Source organism: Nerophis ophidion, linkage group LG18 (assembly GCF_033978795.1).
Source record: "Nerophis ophidion isolate RoL-2023_Sa linkage group LG18, RoL_Noph_v1.0, whole genome shotgun sequence".
Classification (NCBI taxonomy): Eukaryota; Metazoa; Chordata; class Actinopteri; order Syngnathiformes; family Syngnathidae; genus Nerophis; species Nerophis ophidion.
In genome coordinates, this window is record NC_084628.1 from 39,312,043 (window position 1) to 39,326,445 (window position 14,403).

A 14,403-nucleotide genomic window follows, 5' to 3' on the forward strand; every position below is an offset into this window, starting at 1 on the left:
GGGATTGATGAGGGCGAGCTGCTTTATCAGGGATCGTCGCGGGAACTTAGTTCTCATATGGTGAACCGAAAGCTCTATTTTTGTTTAATCTCTGTGGCTTGATGTGTCCTTTGTCTTCTCTCGTGTTTTCCTTCCGTTGCCCTGGATTTCGACTGCCTCCCTCGTTCCTCGACTCATCGCTCGCCTCTGGACTCTGGCGCCTCTCTCTCGCCCCTGATCCTGCCTGCCCCATGGACTTCCTGGTTCCTTCGCTCTCCTCAACACTTTGGTAACACAAACTTCAGCTAATCTACACACATAGTCACACGCAGACACTCTTGGATTTTGTCACACTCAATTATATAGCTCAGTAGTATTTTTTGTTAGTATTATATATACAATACATTTATGAACATTACCCCCCTCTGGTGTCAGTCTGCCGTCACTCCTCTTGTTAAACCATAACAGATAGACAACATTCACCCTCACATTCACACACTAGGGCCAATTTAGTGTTGCCAATCAACCTATCCCCAGGTGCATGTCTTTGGAAGTGGGTACCAAAACATTTTTGGACAATTCCATGCTCCTAACCTTGCGGGGGACATTTTGGAGCCGGCCCCTTCCTCTTCCAACATGACTGTGCACCAGTGCACAAAGCAAAGTCCATAAAGACATGGACGACAGAGTCCGGTGTAGATGAACTTGACTGGCCTGCACAGAGTCCTGACCTGAACCCGATAGACACCTTTGGTATGAATTAGATTGGAGGTCGACAGCCAGGCCTTCTCCATCCATCCATCCATTTCCTACCGCTTATTCCATTTTGGGGTCGCGGGGGGCGCTGGCGCCTATCTCAGCTACAATCGGGCGGAAGGCGGGGTACACCTTGGACAAGTCGCCACCTCATCGCTTGGCCAACACAGATAGACAGACAACATTCACCCTCACATTCACACAGTAGGGCCAATTTAGTGTTGCCAATCAACCTATCCCCAGGTGCATGTCTTTGGAAGTGGGTACCAAAAAATTTGGGACAATTCCATGCTCCTAACCTTGCGGGGAACATCTTCCAACCTGACTGTGCACCAGTGCACAAAGCAAGGTCCATAAAGACATGGACGACAGAGTCCGGTGAGGATGAACTTGACTGGCCTGCACAGAGTCCTGACCTGAACCCGATAGACACCTTTGGTATGAATTAGATTGGAGGTCGAGAGCCAGGCCTTCTCCATCCATCCATCCATTTTCTACCGCTTATTCCCTTTTGGGGTCGCGGGGGGGCGCTGGCGCCTATCAGCTACAATCGGGCAAAAGGCGGGGTACACCCTGGACAAGTCGCCACCTCATCGCAGGGCCAATACAGATAGACAGACAACATTCACCCTCACATTCACACTCTAGGGCCAATTTAGTGTTGCCAATCAACATATCCCCAGTTGCATGTCTTTGGAAGTGGGTACCAAAACATTTTGGACAATTCCATGCTCCTAACCTTGCAGGGAACATTTTGGAGCCGGCCCCTTCCTCTTCCAACCTGACTGTGCACCAGTGCACAAAGCAAGGTCCATAAAGACATGGACGACAGAGTCCGGTGTGGATGAACTTGACTGGCCTGCACAGAGTCCTGACCTGAACCCGATAGACACCTTTGGTATGAATTAGATTGGAGGTCGAGAGCCAGGCCTTCTCCATCCATCCATCCATTTCCTACCGCTTATTCCCTTTTGGGGTCGTGGGGGGTGCTGGCGCCTATCTCAGCTACAATCGGGCGGAAGGCGGGGTACACCCTGGACAAGTCGCCACCTCATCGCAGGGCCAACACAGATAGACAGACAACATTCACACTCACATGCACACACTAGAGCCAATTTAGTGTTGCCAATCAACCCATCCCCAGGTGCATGTCTTTGGAAGTGGGTACCAAAACATTTTGGACAATTCCATGCTCCTAACCTTGCGGGGGACATTTTGGAGCCGGCCCCTTCCTCTTCCAACATGACTGTGCACCAGTGCACAAAGCAAGGTCCATAAACACATGGACGACAGAGTCCGGTGTGGATGAGCTTGACTGGCCTGCACAGAGTCCTGACCTGAACCCGATAGACACCTTTGGTATGAATTAGATTGGAGGTCGAGAGCCAGGCCTTCTCCACCAACACGAAAATACGGTAAAATATGGTAGTTTGACCATCGTTGTTTGCGTTCCTGATAAAGTTGTAAGATGTACGGCACACCCCTTATACCTGAGTACCACTAGAGGGAGCCACCAGTGATAATGCTCCCTGGGCCAATAATTGAAGCGGTTCCTTATAGGTGTCTTTAGACAGCACGAACTAGGACATCATATTTGACTTTCAAGGGTTTTTTAATTGAAAAGGAGCTGACAATGAAAACCATGTCCAGTAGTCCTTGACTTGACACAAAATGCAAGATGCGTAAAGAGTTCACGAGTACACGGTATCGGCGTCAGGGTGAGTAAAGTAGAAATCCCGAGAAGATGCTGTCGTCCTCACTGCTGGCGTACACCCCGTTCCAATCCCTGAGGGTCTCCATCCACACCCGGTCACCCACCGCCAACCTCAGCACCACCAGAGTGGACGCCTGGTCGATGTCTTGCCCGTACAGCGAGTCCCGCGTCCGAACCCGCCGCGAGCCGTTGACCACCAACGTGGCGCGTAGGGGCTGATTGCGCACGGTGATGTGGAAGGAGAAGACGTAGACGCCGGCGTGGACACACATGAAGCTGTTGCTGCTGACATTGAAGTGGTTCTCCTCGTTGTAGAAGACTTTGTCAAAGCGGACGGGGAAGCCGGACGGAGGGAAGGACTTTCTGGGAGAGATTCCAACGCTGAAGGCCGAGCGCTTTTGGGGAAGACCGGACCCTTTTGCTCCTTTAAAGCCCCGCATCCCCCGGTCCCCTCTCATCCCGGGATAACCTCTATCCCCCTTGGAGCCTTGCATCCCTCTTACGCCTTCAGGTCCCTGAGACCCTCTCACCCCAGTTTCCCCCTGTGCTCCGGGAGGTCCGGGATCCCCGCTGACTCCTATAGGACCCGGTGCCCCGTGCTTGCCGTTCATTCCGGGGATTCCCATTGCTCCTGGGATTCCCGCAGACCCCGTGTCTCCTCGATCACCTTTCGGCCCCCTCTCCCCGAATGTGCCACATTCCCCCTTATCCCCTTTATCCCCTTTAAGACCCAGCCCCAGAGTCACTCCTGGGGGTCCAGCTGGCCCCTCTTTTCCCGGTTCTCCTTTCTCACCAGCAGTCCCGTTCTGACCAGCGTCGCCTTTCTGCCCGGCAACACCTTTAACTCCTTGCGTCCCCTTCTCACCTTTCTGTCCTTTTGGTGCACCATCACCTGCAGAGTAAAACACTTTCTTTGTTTTACCCAGGAAATCCCATGGAGATGAAGAATCTCTTTTTCAAGGGTGTTCCGCACATTCATACACCAGTCTAAGGGCCACTGGGAGCAAGGTGGGTTAAGGGTCTTGCTTGAGACACAACGGCCGTGATCAGGATGGCGGAAGCTGGGATCGAACCCGCTCAACCATCCGATCCAAATCGAAGCTTATGGCACAAAAACAAAAAAATGAAGAACTACGTACCTTTCTGCCCTGGTTTCCCGTGACCTCCAGGGTGTCCTCCCGGGCCGGTGTTCCCCCGGTCACCCTTATCCCCTGGTGGATCAAAGTATATAGCATTAATGAAGTGTATGCCAAGGCTTTTTTGTACCATGCCATGCAGTTGTTTGCAATGAACTCATAAGCGGAAATAATGAAGAGTCAGCAGTTTGCTGATACAACATTGCTTCTGTTGCTGCAGTTGTGCAAAGTACGTGTTCAAATCTGACTATGTGCTCAAAGAAAGTTCCGCTCTCCTTTCTCATGCACTCCAAAACATTGGTAGAATAAATTTAAAAAATCAATTATAATTAGGGATGATGCTCGAAAACCGGTTCTCCCGAGTGTTTGATAAGAAAAGAACCATTTCTCAAAATCCCTTTTTGAGAAATGGTTCCCGATATCAAAGCCACTATAGTAAAGAAAAAGATTTGGTTCTTTTTTTCCGAATCCCTAGGAACGAATCCCAGGAAATGACGTAGCTCAGTCACTGGGCGGCAGATACAGAAGCAGCAACAACAATGGACCGGAAAAAAAACGCTCCAAGGCATCGCTTTACTAAGAAATAAATAAATAAATAATAAATGGGTTGTACTTGTATGGCGCTTTTCTACCTTCAAGGTACTCGAAGCGCTTTGACACTACTTCCACATTCACCCATTCACACACACATTCACACACTGATAGAGGGAGCTGCCATGCAAGGCGCCAACCAGCACCCATCAGGAGCAAGGGTGAAGTGTCTTGCTCAGGACACAACGAGGTTGGTACTAGGTGGGATTTGAACCAGGGGCCCTCGGGTTGCGCACGGCCACTCTTCCACTGCGCCACGCCGTCTTTAAATACGACGAGGATGCGGCTATCTGCAATTATTGCCAGGCTTGGCTTTCCTCTAAGGTAGGGGTGTCAAACTCAAATACAGAGCGGGCCAAAATTTAAAACTGAACAAAGCCACGGGCCAAGATTGAACAAATTAGCCTTTTAATAGGGACCCAAACAAGTTTTGCATTAAATATTGAACAAGCGAGACTTATATAACTTTATAGTAACGTGCAAAATCGAGTTTCAAATAATACTAATAATTAAAAAACAGCAATGGCATATCAAATCAAATTTAAATAGAAATTGAATGCCTCTTTTTTATTTGCAGCCTTCTCAGGTAAATATCAAAATAAACTTTTCCCACAGGCTGATAATACATTTTCATATTGCAGCGTCCAGGAAGAGGTAGTGCTGCAAGGGACGGCATGGCGTAGTGGGTAGAGCGGCTGTGCCAAAAACCTGAGGGTCGCAGGTTCGCTTCCCACCTATGAACATCAAAAGTCGCTGCCGTTGTGTCCTTGGGCAGGACACTTAACCCTTGCCCCCGGTGCCGCTCACACCGGTGAATGAATGATGAATGAATGATTGGTGGTGGTCGGAGGGGAAGTAGGCGCAAACTGGCAGCCACGCTTCCGTCAGTCTACCCCAGGGCAGCTGTGGCTACAGATGTAGCTTACCACCACCAGGTGTGAATGAATGATGGGTTCCCACTTCTCTGTGAGCGCTTTGAGTATCTAACAATAGTAAAGTGCGATATAAATCTAATCCATTATTATTATTATTATTATTATTATTATTCTGTGTATTTGTTCTGTTGTGTTTATGTTGTGTTACAACGCGGATGTTCTCCTGAAATTTGCTTGTCATTCTCGTTTAGTGTGGGTTCACAGTGTGGCGCATATTTGTAACAGTGTTAAAGTTGTTTATACGGCCACCCTCAGTGTGACCTGTATGGCTGTTGACCAAACTTGCATTGCATTAGCGTGTGTGTGTGTGTGTGTGTAAAAGCCACATATATTATGCGACTAGGCCGGCACGCTGTTTCTACGTAGGAAAAGCGAAAGGTTTTGGAGGAAGCTTGAGGCAGTGCCTTTAAGGCATTGCCCCCAATATTGTTGTCCAGGTGGGAATCGGGAGAAATTTGGGAGAATGGTTGCCCCCTGTGATTTTCGTGAGGGGCACTGAAATTTGGGAGTCTCCTTGGAAAATTGGGGGTTGTTCCAGCAATACCGCTGCTGTATAATAGCGGCGGGCCAGCTCTAATGTTAATTTGATATTGCCTCAAGGGCCAAATTAAAATAGACGGCGGGCCAAATTTGGCCTGCGGGCCAGAGTTTGACACCCATGCTCTAAGGGGAGCAGTTCAACTAAAATGTTGAAACATGTTCAGGCCGTACATAACCTGAAGGTTAGAGAAGCAGCGACAGAGATGACGAAGCACGCCCCTCTTCCTCTGCTTCAACCTGCAGTCCGAGTCATAGTGCCGGTGAGTAACTAACGTTAACTGTTGCCGGTTCATTTCCATATCTGCTCACTTGTAGCCTTTAGACTAAAACAACGTTACATCTTATGTCAACCAGGACTGCAGTAATGTTAGCTGGACTAACGTTACCTAAGCATAGTCAGGCTATTAATACATTTTTATATTGTAGCGTCCAGGAAGAGGTAGTGCTGCGAGGGGTTCTGTGTATTTGTTCTGTTGTGTTTATGTTGTGTTACGGTGCGGATGTTCTCCCGAAATTTGCTTGTCATTCTCGTTTAGTGTGGGTTCACAGTGTGGCACATATTTGTAACAGTGTTAAAGTTGTTTATACGGCCACCCTCAGTGTGACCTGTATGGCCGTTGACCAAACTTGCATTGCATTGCATTAGCGTGTGTGTGTGTAAAAGCCACATATATTATGCGACTAGGCCGGCACGCTGTTTCTACGTAGGAAAAGCGGACGTGACGAAAGGTTTTAGAGGAGGCTTGAGCCAGTGCCTTTAAGGCACGCCCCTAATATTGTTGTCCAGGTGGGAATCGGGAGAACTTTGGGAGAATAGTTGCCCCCTGTGATTTTCGTGAGAGGCACTGAAATTTGGGAGTCTCCTTGGAAAATCGGGGGGGCAGAGTTTGACACTTTTTGCAGATGATGTGGTCCTGATGGCTTCATCTGACCAGGATCTTCAGCTCTTGCTGGATCAGTTCGCAGCCGAGTGTGAAGCGACCGGAATGAGAATCAGCACCTCCCAGTCCGAGTCCATGGTTCTCGCCCGGAAAAGGGTGGAATGCCATCTCCGGGTTGGGGAGGAGACCCTGCCCCAAGTGGAGGAGTTCAAATACCTAGGAGTCTTGTTCACGAGTGGGGGAAGAGTGGATCATGAGATCGACAGGCGGATCGGTGCGGCGTCTTCAGTAATGCGGACGTTGTACCGATCCGTTGTGGTGAAGAAGGAGCTGAGCCGGAAGGCAAAGCTCTCAATTTACCGGTCGATCTACGTTCCCATCCTCACCTATGGTCATGAGTTTTGGGTCTTGACCGAAAGGATAAGATCACGGGTACAAGCGGCCGAAATGAGTTTCCTCCGCCGTGTGGCGGGTCTCTCCCTTAGAGATAGGGTGAGAAGCTCTGCCATCCGGGAGGAGCTCAAAGTAAAGCCGCTGTTCCTTCACATGGAGAGGAGCCAGATGAGGTGGTTCGGGCATCTGGTCAGGATGCCACCCGAACGCCTCCCTAGGGAGGTGTTTAGGGCACGTCCAACCGGTAGGAGGCCACGGGGAAGACCCAGGACACGTCGGGAAGACTATGTCTCCCGGCTGGCCTGGGAACGCCTCGGGATCCCCGGGAAGAGCTAGACGAAGTGGCTGGGGAGAGGGAAGTCTGGGTTTCCCTGCTTAAGCTGTTGCCCCCGCGACCCGACCTCGGATAAGCGGAAGATGATGGATGGATGGAGTTTGACACCCATAAAATAAGGGGACAGTGAGATGGATGGATGAAGAGGATCTTAGGGAAGGTGAGGGCGTGGCCACATGGATCAGGTCAGAGAGATATGATGGAGAGAGCTTATGGATGGCTTTGAAAGTGCGGAGAATTATTTTAAAGTGAATACGATGTTTGATGCAGTGGCTGGTGAGAGGGAAGTCTGGGCTTCCCTGCTTAGGCTGCTGCCCCCGCGACCCGACCTCGGATAAGCGGAAGATGATGGATGGATGGATGGACGATGTTTGATGGGTAGCCAGTGGAGTTGCTGAGGAACAAGGGGGGATGTGCTGGATTGAAGGGGTTCTGCTGATTATCCGGGCTGGAGAAGCTAAAGTTTGTGAAGTGACTTGTGAGGGAGACCAAACGGTAGAGAGAGTTGCTGTAGTCCAAGCGAGAAGTGACCAGGCTATGGACTAACATTGCAGCAGTATGTGGGGTAAGGGATGGGCAAAGACTATAGCTCTTGTCTCAAAGTAGGTGTACTGTCACCACCTGTCACATCACACCCTGACTTCCATCCATCCATCCATCCATCCATCTTCTTCCGCTTATCCGAGGTCGGGTCGCGGGGGTAGCAGCCTAAGCAGGGAAGACCAAACTTTCCTCTCCCCAGCCACTTCGTCTAGCTCTTCCCGGGGGATCCCGAGGCGTTCCCAGGCCAGCCGGGAGACATAGTCTTCCCAACGTGTCCTGGGTCTTCCCCGTGGCCTCCTACCGGTTGGACGTGCCCTAAACACCTCCCTTGGGAGGCGTTCGGGTGGCATCCTGACCAGATGCCCGAACCACTTCATCTGGCTCCTCTCCACGTGGAGGAGCAGCGGCTTTACTTTGAGTTCCTCCCGGATGACAGAGCTTCTCACCCTATCTCTAAGGGAGAGAGCCGCCACACGGCGGAGGAAACTCATTTCGGCCGCTTGTACCCGTGATCTTATCCTTTCGGTCATGACCCAAAGCTCATGACCATAGGTGAGGATGGGAACGTAGATCAACCGGTAAATTGAGAGCTTTGCCTTCCGGCTCAGCTCCTTCTTCACCACAACGGATCGGTACAACGTCCGCATTAGTGAAGACGCTGCACCGATCCACTCTTCCCCCACTCGTGAACAAGACTCCTAGGTACTTGAACTCCTCCACACCCTGACTTATTTGGACTTTTTTGCAGTTTTCCTGTGTGTAGTGTTTTACTTCTTGTCTTGCGCTCCTATTTTGGTGGCTTTTTCTCATTATTTGGTATTTTCCTGTAACAGTTTCATCTCCTTTGAGCGCTATTCCCCACACCTGCTTTGTTTTAGCAATCAAGAATATTTCACTTGTTTTTATCCTTCTTTGTGGGGACATTGTTGATTGTCATGTCATGTTCGGATGTACTTTGTCTTTGCTCCACAGAAAGTCTTTGCTGTCGTCCAGCATTCTGTCTTTGTTTACTTTGAAGCCCAGTTTAGTTTTAGTTTTCTTCTGCATAACCTTCCCTAAGCTTCAGTGCTTTTTCTTAGGGGCACTCACCTTTTGTTTATTTTTGGTTTAAGCATTAGACACCCTTTTACCTGCACGCTGCCTCCCGCTGTTTCCGACATCTACAAAGCAATTAGCTACCGGCTGCCACCTACTGATATGGAGGAGTATTTCTCGGTTACTCTGCCGATATCCAGACAGCACCGTCACTCAACAACAGAGTATAATTACTGGTTTACAATAAATATTTTAAACCCAAATATGTGAAATTAGATCATCTCCCACGGCACACCAGACTGTATCTCACGGCACAGTGGTTGAAAAACACTGGTCTAAACTAGGGTTGTCCTGATATCAATATTTTAATATCGGTACCAAACTTTTTGATACTTTTCTAAATAAAGGGGACCGCAAAAAATAGCATTGTTGACTTTATTTGAACAAAAAAACAAACTTGTTGTACATGAAAAATATGTTTATTATTGCAATTTAGTCCTTAAATAATGTGGGGACATGTATCGTGAGATTTGGAGCCAAAACCTCCTTCCATCAGTGAGAGCTTTGAATGGTTGACCAAATACTTATTTTCCACCATCATTTACAAATTAATTCAAAAAAATTCCTACAATCTGAATTCCTGGATTTTTTTTTCACATTCTGTCTCTCACAGTTGAAGTGTACTTATGATGCTGACTAAATACCTTTTTGCCCCACTGTGTGTATATATATATATATATATATATATATATATATATATATATATATATATATATATATATATATATATATATATATATATATAGATGTTCAAATTGTCCTGTATGACGGGGTGGCATAGCTCGGTTGGTAGAGTGGCCGTGCCAGCAACTTGAGGGTTGCAGGTTCGATTCCCGCTTGTGCCATCCTAGTTATTGCCGTTGTGTCCTTGGGCAAGGCACTTTACCCACCTGCACCCAGTGCCACCCACACTGGTTTAAATGTAACTTAGATATTGGGTTTCACTATGTAAAGCGCTTTGAGTCACTAGAGAAAAGCGCTATATAAATATAATTCACTAATAAAGTCCCGTCGCAAGCCGTGTAAAAAATGACACCAGTGCTTTAGATCGTGTAAACTGCAAAAAGTCAGTGTTCAAAAACAAGAAAAAAAAAATACAAAAATGAGGGGTATTTTACTAGAACTAAGCAAAATTATCTGCCAATAGAACAAGAACATTTGGCTTGTCAAGACTTTCCAAAACAAGTAAAAGTAGCTAACTTTAATGAACCCAAAAATACCTAAAAAAAAAGTATATTCTCACTAATAACAAGTACTACTATACGAGTACGTATTTTCTATTGTTTCATTGAAAATAAAACGACAAAGTCTATTTGGCTGTCATCTGTTTTAATATGAGAAACAATTGTGTCAAAGTCACGATTTTGTTTTACATTCTTGAAATAAGAAATTCTTACTTTAAGAAGTAGTTTTATACTCGTGAGTGTTGATGACACAGCTTTGCAACATTTGATATTCTCGTTTCAAGCATGTTTTACTCAATATAGGTCATCAAATCTCAGCTACAAGCTGTAATATCTTACTGAGATCATTTAGGACCTAAACACTTAAAACAAGTAAAACATAAAATCTTATGTATGGCCGCGCAAGTCCCGGGATGCCCAAAATGTCCATAACACACCCAGCCGAGTCCCATGGGGCGGGGGGGATGAAAGTTGGAAAAGTCAGCAAAAGTCCCAAAAATGTTCAAAATACCTACACAGGTTCGAGTCCCACAAGTTCCGCCGCTGACCGGGATGCCCAGAATGTCCAAAACGCGTCCTGCAAAGTCCCACGGGAAGGTGGGGAGAAAAGTCGGGGAAATGTTCAAAAGTCCCACCCTGGTCCGAGTGTGCACTCACACTCAAACTCGAACCCGGTTGGGACTCGAACCTGGATAGGTATTTTGAACATTTTGGGGGACTTTTGCCGACTTTTCTAATTTTTCCCCCCTACTTCCCGTGGGACTTTGCTGGGTGCGTTTTGGACATTTTTTGTATCCCGGGATTTGTGTGGCCAGCAGCGGGACTCGTGGGACTGGAACCCTGGGGAGGTATTTTGGACACAATTGGGACTTTTGAACATTTTGGCCGCCTTTTCCCCCTCTTTTTCCCCGCTTTTCTGTGCACCATTGCTGGGTGTGTTTTGGACACTTGGACAAAAATAGTTTCAAGCATATTTTACTCGAAATAGCTCATAAAATGTCGGAAACAAGCAGTAGTATCTTACTGAGATCATTTAGGACCTAAACACTTAAAACAAGTAAAACACTCTAACATCAAATCTTATGTATAGGCGCGCACCGGGATGCCCAAAATGTCCATAACACACCCAGCCGAGTCCCATGGGGCGGGGGGGGGGATGAAAGTTGGAAAAGTCAGCAAAAGTCCCAAAAATGTTCAAAATACCTACACAGGTTCGAGTCCCACAAGTTCCGCCGCCGGCCGGGATGCCCAGTATGTCCAAAACGCCCCCTGCAAAGTCCCACGGGAAGGTGGGGAGAAAAGTCGGGGAAATGTTCAAAAGTCCCACCCGGGTCCGAGTGTGCACTCAAACTCAAACTCGAACCCGGTTGGGACTCGAACCTGGGTAGGTATTTTGAAAATTTTGGGGGACGTTTGCCGACTTTTCTCATTTTTCCCCCCTACTTCCCGTGGGACTTTGCTGGGTGCGTTTTGGACATTTTTTGTATCCCGGGATTTGTGTGGCCGGCGGCGGGACTCGTGGGACTGGAACCCCGGGGAGGTATTTTTGGACACAATTGGGACTTTTGAACATTTGGCCGCCTTTTCCCCCTCTTTTCTGTGCACCATTGCTGGGTGTGTTTTGGACACTTGGACAAAAATAGTTTCAAGCATATTTTACTCAAAATAGGTCATAAAATGTCGGAAACAAGCAGTAGTATCTTACTGAGATCATTTAGGACCTAAACACTTAAAACAAGTAAAACATCAAATCTTATGTATGGCCGGGGATGCCCAAAATGTCCATAACACACCCAGCCGAGTCCCATGGGGCGGGGCGGGGGGATGGAAGTTGGAAAAGTCAGCAAAAGTCCCAAAAATGTTCAAAATACCTACATAGGTTCGAGTCCCACAAGTTCCGCCGCCGGCCGGGTTGCCCGGAATGTCCAAAACGCGCCCTGCAAAGTCCCACGGGAAGGTGGGGGGAAAAGTCGGGGAAATGTTCAAAAGTCCCACCCGGGTCCGAGTGTGCACTCAAACTCAAACTCGAACCCGGTTGGGACTCGAACCTGGGTAGGTATTTTGAAAATTTTGGGGGACTTTTACCGACTTTTCTCATTTTTCCCCCCTACTTCCCGTGGGACTTTTCTGGGTGCGTTTTGGACATTTTTTGTATCCCGGGATTTGTGTGGCCAGCGGCGGGACTCGTGGGACTGGAACCCTGGGGAGGTATTTTGGACACAATTGGGACTTTTGAACATTTTGGCCGCCTTTTCCCCCTCTTTTTCCCCGCTTTTCTGTGCACCATTGCTGGGTGTGTTTTGGACACTTGGACAAAAATAGTTTCAAGCATATTTTACTCAAAATAGCTCATAAAATGTCGGAAACAAGCAGTAGTATCTTACTGAGATCATTTAGGACCTAAACACTTAAAACAAGTAAAACACTCTAACATCAAATCTTATGTATGGCCGCGCAAGTCCCGGGATGCCCAAAATGTCCATAACACACCCAGCCGAGTCCCATGGGGCGGGGGGGGGGATGAAAGTTGGAAAAGTCAGCAAAAGTCCCAAAAATGTTCAAAATACCTACACAGGTTCGAGTCCCACAAGTTCCGCCGCCGGCCGGGATGCCCAGAATGTCCAAAACGCGCCCTGCAAAGTCCCACGGGAAGGTGGGGAGAAAAGTCGGGGAAATGTTCAAAAGTCCCACCCGGGTCCGAGTGTGCACTCAAACTCAAACTCGAACCCGGTTGGGACTCGAACCTGGGTAGGTATTTTGAAAATTTTGGGGGACTTTTGCCGACTTTTCTCATTTTTCCCCCCTACTTCCCGTGGGACTTTGCTGGGTGCGTTTTGGACATTTTTTGTATCCCGGGATTTGTGTGGCCGGCGGCGGGACTCGTGGGACTGGAATCCCGGGGAGGTATTTTGGACACAATTGGGACTTTTGAATATTTTGGCCGCCTTTTTCCCCGCTTTTATGTGCACCATTGCTGGGTGTGTTTTGGACACTTAGACAAAAATAGTTTCAAGCATATTTTACTCAAAATAGGTCATAAAATGTCGGAAACAAGCAGTAGTGTCTTACTGAGATCATTTAGGACCTAAACACTTAAAACAAGTAAAACACTCTAACATCAAATCTTATGTATGGCCGCGCAAGTCCCGGGATGCCCAAAATGTCCATAACACACCCAGCCGAGTCCCATGGGGCGGGGGGGGATGAAAGTTGGAAAAGTCAGCAAAAGTCCCAAAAATGTTCAAAATACCTACACAGGTTCGAGTCCCACAAGTTCCGCCGCCGGCCGGGATGCCCAGTATGTCCAAAACGCGCCCTGCAAAGTCCCACGGGAAGGTGGGGAGAAAAGTCGGGGAAATGTTCAAAAGTCCCACCCGGGTCCGAGTGTGCACTCAAACTCAAACTCGAACCCGGTTGGGACTCGAACCTGGGTAGGTATTTTGAAAATGTTGGGGGACACTTGGACAAAAATAGTTTCAAGCATATTTTACTCAAAATAGCTCATAAAATGTCGGAAACAAGCAGTAGTATCTTACTGAGATCATTTAGGAGCAAAACCCTTAAAACAAGTAAAAGACTCTAACATAAAATCTGCTTAGTGAGAAGAACTATCTTACCAGACAGAAAATAAGCAAATATCACCCTTATTTGAGATATTTCATCTTACTTAGATTTCAGTTTTTGCAGTGCGATAGCTACCTTTGTCTCCTTTGACCCCCTTTGGTCCGAACACACCTGGTGGTCCAGGTGTACCAGCTGATCCTGTAAGGCCTCTTTCCCCTGGTGGCCCTAGGTGGACAAGTCAAGTTAAAAACACTGAAAAGGATGCAAAAAAAGAATCGTCATTAGAATTTGCTGCTCATTACCTGGCGGGCCGTTGTCGCCCTTTGGCCCCCGGGGGCCTCTCTCGGGTGGGCAGCAGTCACAGAAATTGAAGTAGCACTCGCTGTAATCCAATGTGTAGTTCTCAGCACCCACAGCAGGGGGCTCTGTGCTTGCATCCTGAGGGAAAAGACCACTTGGGTTGGTGGTTCTGGCCGGGCTGAGTAGCGGGTGAGGCTCCACGGGGTTGTTGTTGTTGTTGTTGTCTGAGCCGGTCTTGGGCTTAGGTGTACCGGGGGACAGAGGTTTCTTGGTATGCTGGTACTTGGGCTTGGCTGTAGTTTTGGCCTCAACGGTGAGTGTAACCATGACAATAGCCAGAAGAATCCACTGAGCAGAGAGAATCCTCATGGTTGAACGGGATCTGCGCATTTTAAAGTACGAGTGACAATAACTCGTCATGCTGAAGATCCGCACATAATAACTTGCGGTGCCACCTA

General features: G+C 47.9%; 1 protein-coding gene across 1 annotated transcript in view; it reads right to left on the reverse strand.

The window, feature by feature from the left end:
* Nucleotides 1-2,336: 2,336 nt before the first annotated feature.
* otol1b (otolin 1b) overlaps nucleotides 2,337-14,403 on the reverse strand; it is a 39,278-nt gene continuing 27,211 nt past the window's right edge. Inside the window, exons 4-7 of the mRNA XM_061878098.1 lie at nucleotides 13,948-14,327; nucleotides 13,781-13,870; nucleotides 3,589-3,660; nucleotides 2,337-3,341 (exon numbers count right to left, since the gene is read on the reverse strand). Of these exons, the coding sequence (XP_061734082.1) occupies nucleotides 2,449-3,341; nucleotides 3,589-3,660; nucleotides 13,781-13,870; nucleotides 13,948-14,327 (1,435 nt within the window). The 3' untranslated portion in view covers nucleotides 2,337-2,448. The remainder of the gene's footprint in view (nucleotides 3,342-3,588; nucleotides 3,661-13,780; nucleotides 13,871-13,947; nucleotides 14,328-14,403) is intronic.